This window comes from Vidua chalybeata, chromosome Z, assembly GCF_026979565.1.
Source record: "Vidua chalybeata isolate OUT-0048 chromosome Z, bVidCha1 merged haplotype, whole genome shotgun sequence".
NCBI lineage: Eukaryota > Metazoa > Chordata > Aves > Passeriformes > Viduidae > Vidua > Vidua chalybeata.
Genome location: NC_071570.1, coordinates 54,063,241 through 54,082,171, shown reverse-complemented (window position 1 = coordinate 54,082,171; position 18,931 = coordinate 54,063,241). Strand labels below are relative to the sequence as shown.

The 18,931-nt window shown below is 36.9% G+C and overlaps 1 protein-coding gene across 1 annotated transcript in view; it reads left to right on the top strand.

The window, feature by feature from the left end:
* Positions 1 to 17,875, top strand: part of GRAMD2B (GRAM domain containing 2B) — a 28,505-nt gene extending 10,630 nt beyond the window's left edge. The window contains exons 2-14 of the mRNA XM_053932534.1: positions 1,360 to 1,482; positions 3,550 to 3,631; positions 3,943 to 4,009; positions 4,948 to 5,051; positions 8,464 to 8,559; positions 9,180 to 9,251; positions 9,369 to 9,449; positions 10,077 to 10,188; positions 11,853 to 11,975; positions 12,165 to 12,252; positions 12,737 to 12,838; positions 14,449 to 14,542; positions 17,619 to 17,875. Of these exons, the coding sequence (XP_053788509.1) occupies positions 1,360 to 1,482; positions 3,550 to 3,631; positions 3,943 to 4,009; positions 4,948 to 5,051; positions 8,464 to 8,559; positions 9,180 to 9,251; positions 9,369 to 9,449; positions 10,077 to 10,188; positions 11,853 to 11,975; positions 12,165 to 12,252; positions 12,737 to 12,838; positions 14,449 to 14,542; positions 17,619 to 17,660 (1,186 nt within the window). The 3' untranslated portion in view covers positions 17,661 to 17,875. The remainder of the gene's footprint in view (positions 1 to 1,359; positions 1,483 to 3,549; positions 3,632 to 3,942; positions 4,010 to 4,947; positions 5,052 to 8,463; positions 8,560 to 9,179; positions 9,252 to 9,368; positions 9,450 to 10,076; positions 10,189 to 11,852; positions 11,976 to 12,164; positions 12,253 to 12,736; positions 12,839 to 14,448; positions 14,543 to 17,618) is intronic.
* Positions 17,876 to 18,931: the final 1,056 nt, after the last annotated feature.

Sequence of the window (18,931 nt, the reverse complement as noted above, 5' to 3'; positions counted from 1 at the left end):
AGTAATAACATGTGACTTAGGGAGTAGGAATTCAGTGCCTCTGTGGTGGGGAGTGCTAAGGGTGCTGTAGAAGGCTTAGATATGGAAATAACTGCTCTATGTGAATATAAGATGCCTTGAGAATCCAGGCATTTGTCCTGTGACATAAGCTTTAGTTTAGCTGTGAGGTAGGATAACACCTCATCAGACTTCAATTAAGGTGAGGCATATCTTCTGATCTTACTCATCAGAGTGTAATAAAAGCAAAAGATCTTTTTGTGCCCTTCCTAAAGGAAGATTAAATTAGTTTGAGAACCTCTGTTTACAAAACTTTTGTCTCAGTAAGAAAAAAAACCTGTTCATAGTAAAGACAGTGTCACATGATGGCTGTAGTCTTGCTGTAAAATAGCAGAAATGAAACATTTTAATGGAAAGCTTCTGTAAATTGAGTCATTCAGGCCAGGCATTATAATAATGGGTGACATGGTTTGGCTTTCCTTTTTAATCCTAAGAGCATCCTATCGTTTTTGTGAAGCTTCAGGTTTCTGCAGGCAATTGTGTGTATGTATTTGTCATGTCATTTTGAAGTATCATCATTCTTCACACCCCATTAATAACAGCTTTTTTTCCCTAAGTTTTCTGAGTTGTCATTTTGTTGGAAAATTATGGAAGGGGAAGCCAGGGGGAGGCTCTAGTGGCACATTGCTTAGCCTTCAGACTCTGGATCCGTAATACATGTTTCTGAAGCAGTGGCACATGCTGGTGGCATGTGCTTCACTGTGGTGGCAGTGCTGCTTTTGTGAAATAAAACCAATACTTTTTGTACTTGGAGAGAAACCTTTATTGTGAATATTCTGCATGTGGACTCTCATAGAAGATGGGAAGTAAAAGGCAAAATAGGACCCATCTTCCTCTTGCAATATTGAGCCACAAATAATCTGCTAAGCACCAAGTGCTGTCATGCAAGATGTTCTTCTCATGGCTTGCCAATCAATTTATTTCCATTAGTCATCTGAGTACTGAACATGGAATGCATTTTTCCTAAACGAGACATTCTCTTCAGAACAGAAGCTGGAGCTACAAATTTTATGAGTGCTGAGATATCCATGGCAGTCTTTCAATTTTCCACTTTTCATTGCTGAAATTTCAGTACTGGAGCTCGGATGTATAGTACTGTGGAGTCTGTAGACAAAGATTTTTTAAGGATCTCAGCAGAAATATAAGTTACAATTTTACAATAAGTTACAATAAGTTACAATATTCTTTAATATGTGCTGTATTGTCAACATGTTGCTGTGGCATTCAACATTACTGTAAATCCTGAAATAGACACTTCTATTCCTTTGGTTATTTATTTATTTATTTATTTTCCCCCTGCAGTTCAGATGGAGAAGATGGAACTGATGAAAAAAGAAAGGCTGGAAAATCACCCACTGTGTCGCTTCAGACCCCTACTACTGAAATGGAGTATTTTGATGACCGGAAAAAAGTTGATGTTGATAGGTAATGTCAGAAATACTGTCAGTTTTCTTCTAGTAAGATAATTAGAATGGCTGCAACCCACTTCAAAAGCTAGACTGAGTAGCAATATTTATCAGATATCCTAGGGTTAGCTTGCATACTATGCAAGTGAATTGGAATCCAGGCACCTTCCTTAGCTGATCTGTTACCCATTGCAAGCAGTCACAATAGAATTTAGACTCTGAGCTGGTTTAGTTCCCCTGTTCTAGGAAAAAATATATTGCACTGTTTGGTGCCACTGCTAGTTACATTCCTTTCATAATCAATTTGACAGGCAGTCAAACAGAGCTGCAGTTTTAGTCCTGGCCTGTTTCCAGAACACTTTCATGCTGGAATATTGATTGCCAATGGTAAAACTATGACATAAGTTTTAATTTTGGACTCTGTGACATATATTGCATCAGATTTTTTTAATGTTCCCACAAAGACACTCATTCTATTTTTGTTGGAGAACTAGAATGCATTTTAAGTGCTTCTAAAAGAAGCTAAAATCCCACATGGACGGCTTGAACTTTTGCATCCCTTTCACTTTGTCAGCTGAACCGTCAGGGCAAAAGTTCGTGGTCAGCCTGACACTGTTGTTTTGACCACAGGGCAAATATTTTAAAAAACATAATTGAATTTTATGAAGCGTCTTTGAGGAAAAGGTATTTGAAGGAATATGTTATCATTTTTTTTTCCCAAACATTGCAATCTTACCTCTCGTATGCTGTAATTGACTACTTTTGGTGAAGGCTAAATATAAGATTTTTGTCAGGCTTGCAGTTTGTTTCAGTTTGACCTGTACTTTACATAAGCACACAAATACCTGTACTCACATATTTTAGAGTTTTCTTCTATGAGGGACTGCCTGGGATATGCAGCCAGTGTCTGTGCTGTCTAAGTCAGATTGCTATACAATCTCTTTCCTGCTTTGTTTCCATAACATTCAGGGTTTTTCTTCCTCTCACTCAAATAGTGCAGTAATGGAAACTTTTGTAGCACCTTTATTTCCCTACTGTATCTTTACCACAACATATTTTTTCGGGTCATTTAGTGTGAATCCTGTGATGTGTTTTTTAATACTGCTATTCAGTTTGCATCTGAGGGCTTCTGAAAAAAAGCTACCTGATTTTATTAGTATGTTAATACGCATTTATTCTGTGCCGCATAGATCTCAGAGAGAGTGTTCTCCTCTTTGTGATTTATGAAACAGTTGTCCTACTTCTCTTTTTGTTTTTCTGAAGAATCTGTGTCATTGATTCCTCCTGTATAAAACAGGCAAAACTGATTTCCCCAGCTGTCCACAGAGAATTTGATCTGTACTTGTTTTTTTTTAAAGTTGGTTGGGGTTTTGTTTGGATTCCCACTATAGATGGCTGGAGCTGTACAAGTACAGCTACGTATACAACTGGCACTCAGAATTCCATTTCATTTCCTATAGGGTTGCTTGTTGTCTTAATGATTTCATTACACTACATTACACAGTTCATAGCCATCCTCTGACTTGTACACCTATTCTTCTTTGTTGTACTTTTCAAATGAGCTCACACCTTGTGTTACAAGTTCATAGCTTTCTGTACACTGCCTTCCACCTCAACTACTAAGCTTTATATAATTTTATCTTGAATTGCTCTGTTATCTATTGCAAGCAGTCACAATAGAATTTACTCTGAGCTGGCTTAGTTACCCCGTTCCCCCTTGAATTAGTAAGGAATGTGCTTGCTTAGTATTAGTATTTCACATGTTGCCCAGAAACAAAGGTGAAGCTAAGCAATGTGATAATTCATTAAGCTGGAAAAATGTTTTGAACTTCTTGTATTTCCTTACCAACTAGTTGGTTATTTAGAATACCCCTTCTAAATTAAAAGGAGATCTTCATCAGACTGTCACAGCAGACTGATGCAATTTAAGAAAAGATATGCTCCTCTTTATCTCTGCATAATCCTTGGTGAATTAGATAAGTTATCTAAAGGATTATTATGTTCCATGAAAAAACACATCCTGTTGGTAACTTACCAAGACCAATGAACTGGGGCCAAGCTTACATCAAATGCTTTAAATCTTCAGGACCAAGAGCAGCACAGATAGTCCAGTTCTGACAATCAAGAGTGACTCCAAGATTGAAAGGAAAAAACGTGCCTCAAATCAGGTAAGTCAGAGACTCATCTGCTTACATAGAGTAAAAGTAAACACATTACTACCATGACAGAGCTTTTGTTTAGCAACACTATAGTTCATGGTTGTATAAGGACACAGATTCCTTTGTCATCAGTGTATTTAGAGTATGGGTAAAGCACAATATAGCCTTAATAGTCACATAGAAAAAAATGAGGATTTCTTGCAAAACAAGTGGGCAGAATGGGAAGGTGTGTGGGGAACAGGAAGTGGAGCAGGTTACTTGATTGTCAGACTGTCTAATAAAGTGTGTGTGTTTTTGTTGTCGGGCTTTTTGTTTTTTAGTTGAAGGCAAATGCACACTTTCATAAGCTGTTTCTAGATGTTCCCATTGATGAGCCACTGAAACAAAGTAAGTATTAATCTCGTGTTGTTTGTTGTTGGCTGTAGATCCTAGATAATGTTGTTACCAAACAAATGTGGTGATGTATAAGAAGAGCTACCTAAATTTTAAAAACTTTTAACTCCAGTTGATTAGAGCTACGAGGCTTTGATCCACATGCAATGGGCATTTTGTTGTAATCTTGGAAAACTTAGATTTCTGCATGTTTGGTATATTTGGAAATTGTACCCCACTTTGCCATTCCTGGAGAGTAAGCTAATGCAGTATTTTTTGGTACTGAATCTTCCTTAATGAAGACAGTACTTGAGACAGCATTGGTCAAGTGATTTAGCTTGAGTGTTTGAGTTTTTGCTGTTGATGATGTTTTAATGTTTTAATGATGTAGTACTTAGAAGAAGGGAATTCTACACAGACATGTATAGCAAATGTTTCTTGAAATGAATGCAGGGAAGGTGGTTCATGAGTGAGATAGTTTGCTCAATGTCTGTGAAGTAAAAGCAGTATTACTTTACATGTGTTACATCCCTATTAGACATCTAGTTTAGACAACAGCGGTAGAGCTGGAAGTTTAAAGACAAAACCTTTCATTAAGCTCTTCACATTTAAGTAATACAGTTACCTAGAAGTTAGTAAAGTTTATAGGAACCTAGATCGTATTCTCTCAGAAAATACTTTTGACCTTTGGAAGGTAGTTGCATGTTGCTATTAATTTTATTTATTTCAGTTGTTGTCCTTCAAATACTTTGAGTCTAAACTTAGGCCTGGGACACCTTCGGAGCTTGTCAGTATTAATTAAACTTAATGAAAATTTTGAGGTTTGACAATGTTAATCAAAAGATATAAACCTAAACATATCATAGCTTTGTAAAAAGAACAGAGCAGAAGCCAAATTGGCTTGGCTTGGGTTGTGATTACAGTCAAGATTATAGAATTTCTATTTGTTTCAGGCTTTACCTGTGCTCTGCAGAAAGAAATTCTGTACCAAGGAAAGTTATTCCTTTCTGAAAACTGGATTTGCTTCCATTCCAAGGTTTTTGGTAAAGACACTAAGGTTAGTAAAATGTTTATGTATAGAATGGTAATGCTATTCTTAACAACTTTTTCATCACCAGAAGTTCAAATTATTGTGCAAGGCTAGAATAGTAATACTTCCAAGTTTTATTGAATACAATCACTATTTATAAGTGATGCTTGAAATATAGTCTAGAACTGAACACTATTATTATTAGAGATTTAATCTCTTGTTTAAGGACTTCATGTCTGCAAAAACAGATGAAAGGATCTGACAAGCAGGAGTGAGGGCATTGTCAAACCCATGTAACACAAATTGCAAAAATGTTTCTCTTGGGGTAAGTACATTAAGGAGGAGGAGCAGAAGGAATGAAGACGAAAAACATTAAGGGCTCCAAGGCTATAGATGAGGCACTGGAGAGAAGGATCAAGCATATTAAGGCATTTAGAAAGGAAGAACTAAAACTGGCTTTTGACTTGAATAGCAAAGCTCTCTGAAGAATTCTTCTAGCAGTCCCATTTTGCATAAAAAGAGAACAGAATAAAAGAAAAACAAGTCGGCAAGGTTTTTACTTGTGAGCCCAGTATGCAGGTCTCATAGGTGAACTGGGAAGACCATAAATTAGTCTTTCTTGGTGATCCACCTAAAGCTTAGTACCCCTGAGGTGAATTATATGCATACAGAAAAAACAAAGACTTGGTCTGTTGATTTGGAGCTTTTGGAGTGCACTTTGTTTACATAAACTGCTTTGGTTTTGACCTCTTCTGGGGAAACAGATCATTTGCTTCAAGGATTTCTTTGGCTTCTTCCTTTCAGGTGCATCCTTGAACAAAGTTCCTGGTTAGATCCAGTAAATTGAATCCTGAAATCAGTTTAGGGGTTGAGATTATCTCATTTCTCTGTGGTCAACTGTTTTGATGATGTACCATCTGTTGTAAAAGGGCTTTTTATAAAGTGTAACAGGTTATAGAATGTTTAAAATTATTGACAGCACATTGTCCTTAGCAGCCTTATGTGTTATTGTGTTCCACTACTTGGCCCAGGACTATTGTTGATTTCTGGTTAATGGATTCTTCTAGTCATAGACAGTGTATATGGTGGATGGTGTATATGTTGGTGAAAGCAGTATGACACAAAGCAAAAAACAACTGGTTGACTACTGTCATTCAATATTAGTAACAGCTATCTTTGCAATTTATTAAAATTTAAGCTGCTGTACTAGCTATCTTTTGTTCACCATGAACAAATGCAACTACTTCAAATTGTTGAACAGCTTTCTAATGTCAACTAAGATAAATTTATACAAGAATATGGTAGAACTTTACTGACTAGAAAAACTGGTAAAAAATATGCAGAATGATGATGATGATGTAGTAGTAGGAAATTACTTGTCAACAGGGTTTTAAATACATATATATATATACATACCTATATGCTGAAGAGTGAAAACATTTTACAAGATAGGTAGAATAAACACTGGAAATTTAATTATAGCAATATTGCAAATTTCTGAAAATAAGACCGAGAATTGAGTAAACACTGTGGAGAAAATTAAGAGTTAATGAGATAGCGCTTATCATTTATTTACAGCTTCATTCAGTTTTTAGGAATACCATCAATAAAAAAGCTTTAAAATCAGGGATACATTGAAAAATGATGCCATGGGAAAGGAAGGAGGAAATCAAGCTGGACAGGAAGAGGAACATTTTTAGCAGTCAGATACACTGACAGAGTTTCCAAGAGGCAAAGCTTCTGTTTCTTAAAACTTATAAAACAATATGAGCTTTGGGATAAAGTGTTTTATTGTGAGAAACAGCAGATCTACACATTCCATTTAATTTTTGACAGGAGTTCTACCTGCAGGGTTTTTTTGGTTTTTTTTTTTTTTTTTTCTGAAGGCTTTCATGCAAGGGACAGCTATGCAATTCAGGAGTTTTGAGTATGCAGTAAAGACACTGTGTATATTCAAAAGTAAAAGATTGCTTCTGCAGGATTGAATAGGCATTGAAAAACTTTCTTTCCAGGTAGCACTAATTTGGCTATATATGTTGGCCTTGAGTCTTTCTTGGATTTAGACATTGTTTTACACTTTTAAATTACTTTGTATGTTGCCTGCAGGTAAATCTTTTATTCTGAAATAATTGTTGTTCCAGATAAAAGCATTTGTGATCAAACAGTGATTCCACCCTTCCAATCTAATGCTGTGGAACTGTGCAGTAAGCAAGTGCTGAATGGACACATTAGTTTTGATTACAGTAATGTTATCCATCTAAACTATACACAGTAGAATGCCGCTTACATCTCTGATTTAAAGTTCTTTAAGTTAAATTTTGAACCAACTAGAAAAATTGTAAGCTGTTTTCTTGTAGCTTGTAGCGGGATTTCTGTTCAAACAGTATTTGACAGTCTTGCAACCAAACTGTTATCCACAAAGATTTTTTTTTACCTGGTACAATTTTTCATTTCATGATTTTGTGTTACTATTCTGAACACAAGTTAACAAGAAACTGCACAGAGTAGCTTCATTCTCCTCCAGTGGCATATTTTAATTCAGTGCTGTGATTGCCAACTGAACAAATTATGGACTCTTGCTTCCAAATTTCTCAGGTAGTTCTGAGAGCCGGTGCCAAGGATATTTTTAACAAGATCTGTTTCTTAATCGTGGATGTTATTAGCCATGATTATTATATTAATTACATATCCAGGATTATTCTGTTTGCCTAACGCACTAAATCTCTAGGCTTTTCAAGTCACTGTCTCCAACCAGGTTTTTTACCTTTGTAAATTGGGATTTACAGGAAGAGCCCATGCAGAATATCTGAAGTGAAATGCTCTGAAACTTAGTAGATGTTATGGTAATGGCATTGGATGTAAACATAAGGGAAGAAGGAAAATTGAGAACTTTTCAATGTAAACGTAGACTGCCTCCTTGGTACACACAGGAATCAGTTGAAATCAGCAAGTATGTCAGTATTGGGTCTTTCAACCTTGCTGAAGGACAAGCTGTTTATTCACCTGCTTGTTGCAGATCTGTAAGTGGTGTGAAGACTTTTATGCTCATTATTCAACAAGCTTTTCTTGTCTAATATGTTCTGAAAGACTTGGTTTCTAAACAAAGAAGCATAGCTTTAAGACTGGTTCATTTTGCTGATCTGCAGTGCACTAAGCCCATAGTCTTGTGAGAGCCAGAAGGGATCAGGAAAGAAAGACACAAACTAGTGCCTGGATTAGTATTGTATAAAAGCTGAAGTAAAAGTAGTTAGGTATGGTTTCAGATTATTACTATTTCTTATTTTACATGAAATAATAGTAATCAGAAGGGTAGTGGAGACATCTTAAAATGGTGAAGGTCTGGCTTATCCCAGTAGCTGGGCTGGCCCCTCCGGAGAGAGCGTGATGCAGATTTGTATGCAAGTATTTGGATTCCAACGCTACATTGTTCTTGTTTCAGATTAGTATACCTGTGCTGTCAGTGACACTTCTGAAGAAAACCAAAACTGCCCTTCTTGTGCCAAATGCTCTGATTATAGCAACAGTGACAGATAGGGTAAGTATTGGTAGAGGACAAGGTATTTCACATGCTCTCTGTAATTGTTCATTCCCTTTTTTCCAAGAATTCATAGCACCAGAGGAAAAAGCTGAGTCAGGAGGTGCATGCACAGAGAGTTACCTTCTTGTTAGCAGCTCTTGTCAGTGTTCTTCCGTTTACTTGTATCTCCTACCTAACCACTCATACCTTAGACACACAAAAAACTGTTGCTTACAATGACATTCAGGAATTGTAGTTGCATCAATCAGTAGAAAATGTGATTATCCTATGAGCATTTTCATTGCACAAATATTCTGTAAGTGCAGGAGACAGTACATAAAAGCAAGTTTGGGATTTTGTCTGGAGTTTTTTTAAGGGGTAGGTAAAACATAGCATGAAAAGTGTTTTTAAAAGACAGAACAGATCTGGAATATGGTCTTGTTCTACATGTTAACTTTTATGTACCTGTTCTGTGTTTGTGTGATAAACATCACATCGTAAGGCTTAGGAGGACCGCAGGTTCCTCCTGCCAAACTAAAGTTCTTGAAAATTGTTACTTAATTAACAAAATCACCAAGTTTTATTTAGATAAGAGGAAGACTGTCTTTTGCAAACGTCATGGAACTTTTATTTTGCAGTACATGTTTGTCTCACTACTCTCCAGAGATACCACCTACAAGCTATTAAAATCTATCTGTATACATCTTGACGTAAGTACTAGTGGCAGTGAAGATGGTATGTAGCTTTGTGTTCATCATTACTGCTATCTTGCTGTGAAATGGTACTTTCTGCTTGTGTTCCGTGTTAAAAGTGCTGCTTTTTTTCAGGATACAAGCATGGGCAACAGTCCAAATCCCTCTTCTGCAGAAAACAGTTTCAGGGCTGATCGCCCTAGAACTCTGCACCTGGTAAATGGCTTAGAAGTTTGTTCTTTTGTTGCATGGCGTCTTTCATTGCAAATACTGTTTATAATGCCTGAAGAAAAGAAACTGAAGAAAATCATGACATCTGTTTCTAGAATTTCCACGAGTCTTTAACACTGGGAAACAGTTGGAATAATTAGCATAATTATCCATGATGTGCAGTTTATATACATGCGTACGCTTTGGATTTATTCAAGGTCTGTATGTTCTTCATATCTAGCAGTCAGATTTCGCTGTACTGACGTAAAGTCTGCCATAGACAGTTTTTGCAGTGTTTCTAGTAGCAAACCTTCCTCTGTAAAACTCTGTAAAGCACTCATATGAAAGAGCTGTGAAGCTGCCTGTGATGACTAGAGTCTAAGTCTGTGAACTTCTCCTGGACTTCACAACTTGTCTAACTTAACAGTCTTTCTTATAGACAAGGCAGGAGATGAAGCTTGAATTCTGGTGATCTTATGGAGCTTTTTGTTTGATCTCCACATGCTGATATCAGAGATTGTTCCTAGTTAAACAGTTCTAAAGCTTTGATAATTTGTTAAAATTCTAGAGGAAATTAGATTGTTTCAATTTAGAACAAGGCTGAGACTTTTTGTGTTTCGTTCTTCCCATCAGGATTTCAACCAAGATTATTCTGATCTGGATGGAATAGTGCAGCAGCGCAGACAAGAGATGGAAGAGTCCAGCAGCACAGGCTCACAGACACCAGAGCTGGAGTGCTTCCAAGGTGAGTGGGATCATGGAGCCCCAAGAGAAGAATGGACTAGCTCAGTTTTGCTTCTGTATCCCCTTCTGTTGTGGAATCAAGATTCTCCATGGTCCTGGAGAATTATGTGGATTTTGAGATCTTCCTCAAGGCCCCGGTATCTGCATTTCTGTTACTATGGCCCTCTGCAATCCAGACTCAGGCAATGACTTGGTCATCAGCTGATCTAAATGGTTGCTACCGGTTTCAGTTGCTTAGCCATGTGCACAGAAATAGAATGTAGGAGCTGTTCATGCTTTAAAACCCAAAGGAAAAATGAACAATCAAAACCCATTCTAAAGTAGTTCACGTCATAGTGCAACTTCTGAACTATACAAATAACACTTTGTACTGTGGTGGCTTTTGGTCATCAAGGTTATTTTTGACATGTTTTTGGTGGGTTTTTTTAAACATTAATTTTATTCTTTGCAGCTATTAAGATATTTGAAGATACCATCCAAAGTTGTTCTTTCTTTACCACACTCTTTGTAATCTCTTGTCTCAAGTTCTTCACCTAACTAGCAGCTGTTCTGATTGAAACTCACTTCATAACTCATACTTCATATCTTCATGAGTACAGCAATACTTGTTTTGTGTAGCTCATGCTGAATGTTATTTTGAAAACCTAGACTGTTCTCTTGTACAATTAATATATGTTAAGATATTAATGTGTTGTTATGCTGTTAGTACTCTGGGTTCCATCTTGACTATAATTTGTATAAGAAACTGTTGAAAGATACTGTCATTTTTTATAGCAGTTATCTATCGTTATTTTTTATTAACTCTCCTTTTTGCTCTGTGTCTTTTGTTCAGCAGAATGATTTGGAGTTATTTGCTTTCATTGGTATTTGATATTTATTGTGCATCTGTCTTTAATTGTGTGGTGCTGTTCATTAAATAGTGGCGTCATCACATGCCACAGAAGTGCTTCTAAATAATTCTTTAATTTGCTGTATTACTTTCTGATGGCTAGTAACTACTTCAAACCATTTCTTTTTCCACAAATGAAAACCAATATCCAGGCAAAGAACCATCCTAGGAAAAGGAATTGAAAGCAGAGGTGAAAGGCACGTCTGTCACTCATGGTTGTTTTTTGTGCATCATTAGAGCAAGTCCAGGGTAAACAGCTCGAGCATAAAACTGAGTGTGATTAGGTTTTTCTGTTCCATTTCTTTCAAGATTCCACTGGCATTTTTAAAGACAGTCAGGAAAGGGAGTTCTAATGTCCTTTTTAAAGTAACAATGCACTATCTCCATTTGGTGTTGCTATTAAAGTAATTTGGAATCATTACTCTAGCAAATTCAGGCCTTTTGAGAGATTACTTTTGTGACTATAATCTTCTGCCTAGAAATTCAGTACTAGCTTTCAAGATTTTCATGGGTTGCCATCTTTTAAAAGATCTGGAATATAAATGCAACAAATATTATCATCTTTCAATCCAGGTGCTTCTTTTTATTTAGTGTTGATGTGGAATTAGTATGTAAACTGTTTCAAGGATACTAAACCAACTTCTACTTTTTACCCAAAAGTACAGAAATGCACCTTTTAATATTCTCCTCTTCCTCTATTTCTTGACCAAAATAAGCTATCAGCAATTTCCTTTAACTTCGTATTTCACGTCTATTAAAATTCTTTCTTTTCCCAGATTATCACGTTGTTGAAACAGAGACTCATTTGAAATTTTCCAAGCCAGAGGCCAAGTCTGTTCATTCAGATGCACATAGTAAACATGGGCCTGATGGAAAAGCCCAAAACAGTCCTCGAAATGGTAAGAAATCAAGGACAGATCTTCAGCTGGAATGACCTGAGATAAGTTTGCATAAGTATGTCAGTTCACATAACATGGAAGATCTCTTTCTTGTTTCTCCCTCTGCATCACCTGTTGAATTCTTCAGAACACTGTTTATATTCTGTGGTCTGCTCTGCTCAAAGTAAGATTTGGTTTTTTCCATTGCAGGCCATTCAGAAGCCTTCATGTTCCTCCACAAAGTGAAGTCCCAGAAGCTCTTATCTCTGAACCATGTACTTGTATTTTATGCAATTCTGTAAGTTAACAATAACAAGATTGTCAAAAACTAGGATTTTCTTATATTTACATGATTGATATAGTGTAAGCATGATGGATATAATCTAAGCTTTACTTGAGAAAAGGAAATTATTGGGAATTGTGGCCTTTACACTTCCCAGAAATGTGTATATACATATATCTATATAAGCCTGCTGTGACAGGCTTATACTTAAACTGACCATTTACTTTTAAAAGCGAAGGGTCTTTTGATTCAGAAAATGTGAAAAGTGTTGAAGTACTTGCAGAGGTTCCTTCTTCATGCCACTTAGCAAACACATACTCAGGTTTGAGATTTTCATAACTGTCTGAATGCCATTGATGGTATTCCTGAAATGTTTCTAAGAACAATACCTTTATTATTGAACACATGCAAGTAACAATTTAAATGGCTTTTAACAACGAATTTGTCAGGTACTGCTAAAGTTTCCTTAACTGATATACTTTATTTTTCTCTCTTACAGTGTTTGTGTTTTAATACTTTCTACCTTCTACATGAGATATAAAATCAGTGTCCTGGAGGAACGCCTTATGTCCATGACAGCCTTTGATTCACATATTAAGGAGTAAGATAAACTCTGGAAAAATAGTGGGGATTTAAAATCTTTTTCCAGAGCAATGATTCCATGAAAAAGGTGTACCTTCTGTCTTCAGTCTTAGCATAATTTGATTCGTTTGTTAGAAACATACTTCATGCTCTTTCAGCTAATACATCTGTCTTGCTTGTATAAAGCTTTGTGTTGTCTATATACCATTTAGAAACTGATATCCTGTCTTTCTGAAATAAAAAACTCCACACCACAAAACCAAACCAAAGCAAAATCCAAACGCACCAAGGGATAGGTGTCTCTGTATTTGAAGAGGAAATAGGGAAAGGGACCATAGTTACATAAATAATTCCTTTCTGTAGCTGGAGTCGTGGCTATCATCTGCCCCTGCAGTTAGTTTTTTTTGATTTTTTTTTTTGTCTCCATCTTGCATAGATAGAAAATATGCAAACATTATGTGGAGAGGCGGTGCAGAGGTATGTGGTTTTTTTCCACAGTTTGCCTCTATAAGTTGTATTGGCTCCCTGCTCTTGTCTTAGGAAGTTAAACTGGATACTGGTGAGAATACTATTATATATATTATTATATAATATATTATTTTATTATATATTATTATATATTATTATATTATATTTAAATTATATTTATATTATAATTATATATATTGAGCATTAGATTTTGTATTAAGTCTTCTCCCCTTCATATAACAGACTTTTTTCTCTGAGCTGCTCTGAAAAATATGACTTCAAAAGTCATTTGTAAACTCCGTGCAAAATCTGCAGCCACATGCAACATGAGTGGAAATGATGACAGCTGGAGAAGCACCACATGAAAAAGAGAAGGGAAAAATAAAATTCAAGACAGAGCTGACTCAGGCATGGTGGAACTTTGCAAAGTGGTTCAAATTTATCAAGCTCTTACATAAGTGTGCTTTTAAATTCAGCTTTCTTTGATTACCCATCCATGACAAAACAGGTCACTCTGACATTGAACTTGTGGTCATACCAAACAATGACTGTGCTGTTTATGATCCAACGGGTCTCAGCTGTCATCTGTGGAAAGCAGTAGGATTTGTATGCATTGTGTCAGAAGACAGAGGCAGGTTCTCCATAAAAAAAGGGATAGGAGGGAAATGGTGCTCTATCTATGCAGCCTTGCATTTATATTTTACTGTTTTATAATGCCAGAAGTGGGGTAAACCTGTCCCACATAGTAGGCAATGTCAAGAGCCTTTTTTCTCACTTCTGGCATATTTTTATTAGCAGGATACTATGTCCCTCTTCAGAAACACTAACACAAGAAAGTGCTGTTTCTGTTGCTCTGATCCCAAACAGTACAAGTACAGTACTGCTGCAGTGTCAAGGGCTTGGGCTTTACGATTTCCTCCAAGTCACAGGATGTTGAACTTACAGAACTTTTCAGTGGAAATAGCTCTAAAGTGTTCTATCCAAACTTCTAGAAAATGAGATCATGTAAAAAATGTAGTCAAGAAGTGACTTAGCACTTTTTTTTTCCTGTAAACTAGTACAGTTTACAATTTTGGCAGTGTTGCCATCTACACATGTATCCAGTTCTGTTTTCCTCTTTTTTTGAGTCTGTCATACTTATTTTTTCATTCTATTTGACAGACAACAAGTGCACCGAGATTTGGGATCTCACCTGCAAATCAATGCTGACGCCTTTTGTGATGAGTTAACTGCTAATCTTAGAAAACTGGAAAAGGTAACATCGTATGATATAATGCAAATGCTGATAGAAAAATTAGGTTCTTGCTATGTTTCTATAATCTTTTATCTTGAGAAGTGTTGAATTACCCCCAGATTCAATACCAAAAGGTGGCAGGTTTTCCTAGACAAAGGACTAGGTTTTGGACTATAAATTAGCCCTAGTATAAACACACAAAAGCTTTTATGTGTAAAAGCTTTGCCTTGTGCTGAAGCTTATAACCAAGCCAAGTGTCCCTGAGGCAGACACTTCAGGGGTGATTATTGCATTATGTAGTGATCTCAACTTCTTTTTTTCTTTTTTTCTTTTTTCTTTTTTTTTTAATCCATCAGAGCTAAGGATTTGGAGCTCAACCTTTAATGGTATTTGATTAATTTTTCTGTTTGGGGCTTTTGTTGGAGTTTTGGGGTTTTGATTAAGAAAAATGGTGCTTGCTTACATATGTAGTCAGCTTCTTCACACAGAGTGGCTGAGATCTTCTTGTTTTACTTCAGCAACACAAATACTGCTGCACTAGTTGTGCAATTCCCTATACTTGACCCTTGCTTTTTACCATTCTCTAATTGGGAAGCTAAATGTATTTGGTGACTTAAATTGGAAGCCAGTGTGAAACAAGTGGGTGTGCAGATCTTACTTCCTTACTTGGTGTTTTTCCCCTTTCTAAAACACTTTACCAGAGGCTCCACTGCTCTCATGGCTGTGCCCTGTGATGGGTCTGCTGGATGCTGCTGCAATGGCTGTGTCCAGCACAGGGCAGGCCCAGGCCCTGGCCCTGGCCCACTGCTGTGGCCCCTGCAGACCTTGCCCCACCTGCCCCCAAACCTTGACAAATGCACCTGGTACTGGTGGGTGAAATACTATGTGTTAGGTACACATACACAGGCTGAGCATGACAAAAGCACTAGTGGAACAAAACCAAAAGTTACTTTAATTCCTTTGTGCTTAAGTCACATGGGATATTTGTGCCTCTGTTTCTAAAACTGAGTCTGTGCCAAGGTTTTTAAACACCTTTTTCCCCCCAAACCAAATTTCTCAAATAGCATAAAGCTAAGACTATATAATATCACTGTTTACATGTGTGGCATAGGTTTTAGAACTACTGCCAAAAAGGAGTTTCTTCCCCCACATCTTCACCCTCTTGGCTATGGAAATCTAGAGTAATGCTGCTTAACCCCTCTGTATTTTCTGGATAATAACAGTGTGAATACAAAGGGGAAATGCTTACCAGATGGTTACCATAGACAGTCTTCAGCCAAATTAGGTCATTTAAGAGGTTACTGCTTTCTGCTGTCTGGGACAGGCTGGCAAGATGGTTCATAGGAGACCTCATTTCAGTGGGAAGCCAGCCAGCCAGCGCTTTGCAACAAGGCTAGGCATTGTCCAACTCCCTTATATAGTCTCTGTGTGGAGACAGTAATGGACAGCTGGATAGTTAGGTCATTCAGCTGTTCCCAGAGAAGTGACCTTCTGTCCTGAATTAGAGTCTTAAGTGGTGTGCGTTTTTTGTTTAGTGTCTTGCTTTTCTGTGTTTAGTGTCTGTAGGATTGGAGCCTTAAAGACTTACCTTTATCTGCCAGTATTCGGGGTGATGAAGTGCTCTGCATACAGGCTAAATCAGAATTGCCTGTAGCTGCATATTGCCACATCCTGTTCTAATCTGGATGAGCAGTGGTTAGAAATATAATAGCTTTTTGTTCTCTGAGCAAAGTTACTGCAGTTGCTTAACAGTTTCATATGCCTTAGTGAAAAGTGCTGGTAACTGGCTGCAGCAGTTACATGTTCTAGTATACATGTTCTAGTATAACTTGTCATGTCTCCCCTTACTTTCCCTGTGACCACAGGACTGTAAACTGGAACACTGAGATTATCTAGATTAAAAACTAAAACTTACTTTGCTTAAGTAAGTTAACCAAGTTAAAAATTGGTTAGTGCACAAATATGTTGCAATGACTTTTTCAGTGTGACCTTGTGATTTTTACAAGTTCGCCTTCATACTTGGAGCCAAGGAACTACCAATGTTTAGCAAAATTATACTAACTTGGCTTTTAATTGCATTTAGGAGCTTGTTAAAATGCACTGTGTCTATCAAAGGATAAAGCATTAAATTGTGGGAGGGAAAATGTGGCCTAGTATTACTCGTTCCCTTACACTAACTTACCAAGCTAAAAGGAAATTCCTGTTTATGTTGATGTGAAGCAACTCTCATAAAATTAAGTGCTTCTTACTGTTTCCCTTTCCTCAAATTGTCCTTCTTGGGAAAGGTGTGCATCTGAGATAGAAATCAGGATGTGGTATCTTTGAACAGGAAGTACAGTGGCTCCTCAAATTAAAGCCTGAAAGTAGCTGTGACTAAATCTGTAACCTGCTGGCAAGTTACTAAGATACTGAGATATTGACATGTGTGTCTGGGGATGTGACCCACTCTGTTCCCTCCTCTCTGCTTTTAGGGACAAGGAGATGAAAAGTGGATAAATAGGCTGTGTAAAAATAGATCTGTTCAAATTATTCTCAAGGATGCAACTGGCTGACATTACTTTCATTGCAGCTAAAGGAAGATAACCCACAATCAATTCACTAAATCTGGTAAATGGGACATGTCTGTTAATGGTTAGAAGACTATACTTTACTGTGCATGTATCATGGCTGAAGCTGTTACAAAACTATTTGAATTATCCATTTAGCTATAGAGCTGTGACTTGGAAGTTTGAGGCTTTTACTGGATTTTGATCAAGGTGAAAATAATTCAGTTTCTTGTCCCATTGCTTCTAGCTCTGATTTTTATTTTTGTCTTATTTTCTTTTGACTAATGGAGGAGACAATCTATAGGAGAAAATTTCAGGGGATATTCATCATATGAAACTTGCTAGTTGATTGTCTAGGTGTTCCATTTGATGCACTTATATTACACTTAAAATAAAGGAAGCATTTAACAGGAATACCACAGGTATGAAAAGGTGCAAGAGAATTAACATCCAGATAGAGTATATTGAAGAGTATGTCTTGATTTTATTTTTTATTTAAAATGCAGCATAACACTTCTTGCCTCACAACTCTTTCCCTCTCTTTTTCTAAGATACAGAACAACTTACAAAAACTGCTTGAAGACGGTGAGTGAAACACCAATGTTCTTGGACTGCTTCAGACCTCATTCTTCTGTCTTGACAAACTGTTCCAAAGGAGCTCTGCTGGCCAGAGTTCATGCTTCTTTATTTTTAGTCCAAGCCAAGCTTAAACTACTGTAAAGCTCGTGTCATCATGCAAAAACATCAGTTGATTCTTCAGCATGTATCTATATATTTTGCAAACATATATGGTTTGGTCTACATGTATCTATGTATCTATGTATCTATGGTTTGGTCAACTATGTTTTAAAAATGTGGGGATTTTTCTTTCTCTTTTGTGTGTGAATTAATGGATTTTATAGCTTGCTTGATTTTAGAGTTGCTTTCACCAGTGCAAACCTGGTGCATATCCTTTTACCTCAACATGTACTTTATGCCTATTGTCATACAAATATATGTGTGAAGAATGTCAGTCATGATTCATGTACTGAAGTGTTGCGTGAATGAGCAAGTATCTGTTTTAGCTATGATTATGGATTGGTGCTGTAGTCTTCATTTTTACTTACTTCTCTGCACAATCTCTGACATCACAAAGATCAGAAAACAAATGCCTCTGTGTTTAGGTATGCGAAGTCATGAATGTTTTGAGGTCTGCTCAGTTCTCCAGTGCTGTAAAAAGGCTCAATTCCACTTTCTGTGACACTGTATAGTGGGTAAGGTCTGTTTCTACTGGGCATTCAGGTTCCATTGACGTCAAACCTGAAATCTGTATGGACTTGCCAATTTGCAATTGAGTTACTTATGATAGCAATATGGGTGTGACGCACCTGCGCAACTTAGAAAAAGTACTTGTTTTCTGTCCACTCATATGGTCTCTGTCCTATAAATTAATCAGTGTGGAGATCCTCAGTCAGCTTTCCTTGGAGTTGCATGGGGCTTTGGTTGGCTGAGCAAGTGCAATTTGTAGTCCAGTAAATGGAAATCTAGTCTTGGTATGTGACTTCAGGGACTGGATATTTCCACATAATGAGAACTGGCAAATTAATGGTGCAGCAATACAAACAATCAGTGGAGTGAATGAAAAAGTAGACACCTGCTTCATTATATCACATACTTGTTTTTTCCCAGAGTGCCTAAGATGGGGATTTTTAGCTTTCTGATTCACCAAGCAGGCTCATTAGTTTTTAAAAAGCAATATTTAGCATAATAACTACTATCTGTGAAGTAACAGCATTGTTTATAATATGCTATGCATTTATAACCATTTCTGTGAAATGTACCTACTTTGTTTAAATAAACTTTTTTAAAACCAGTGACTCAATAC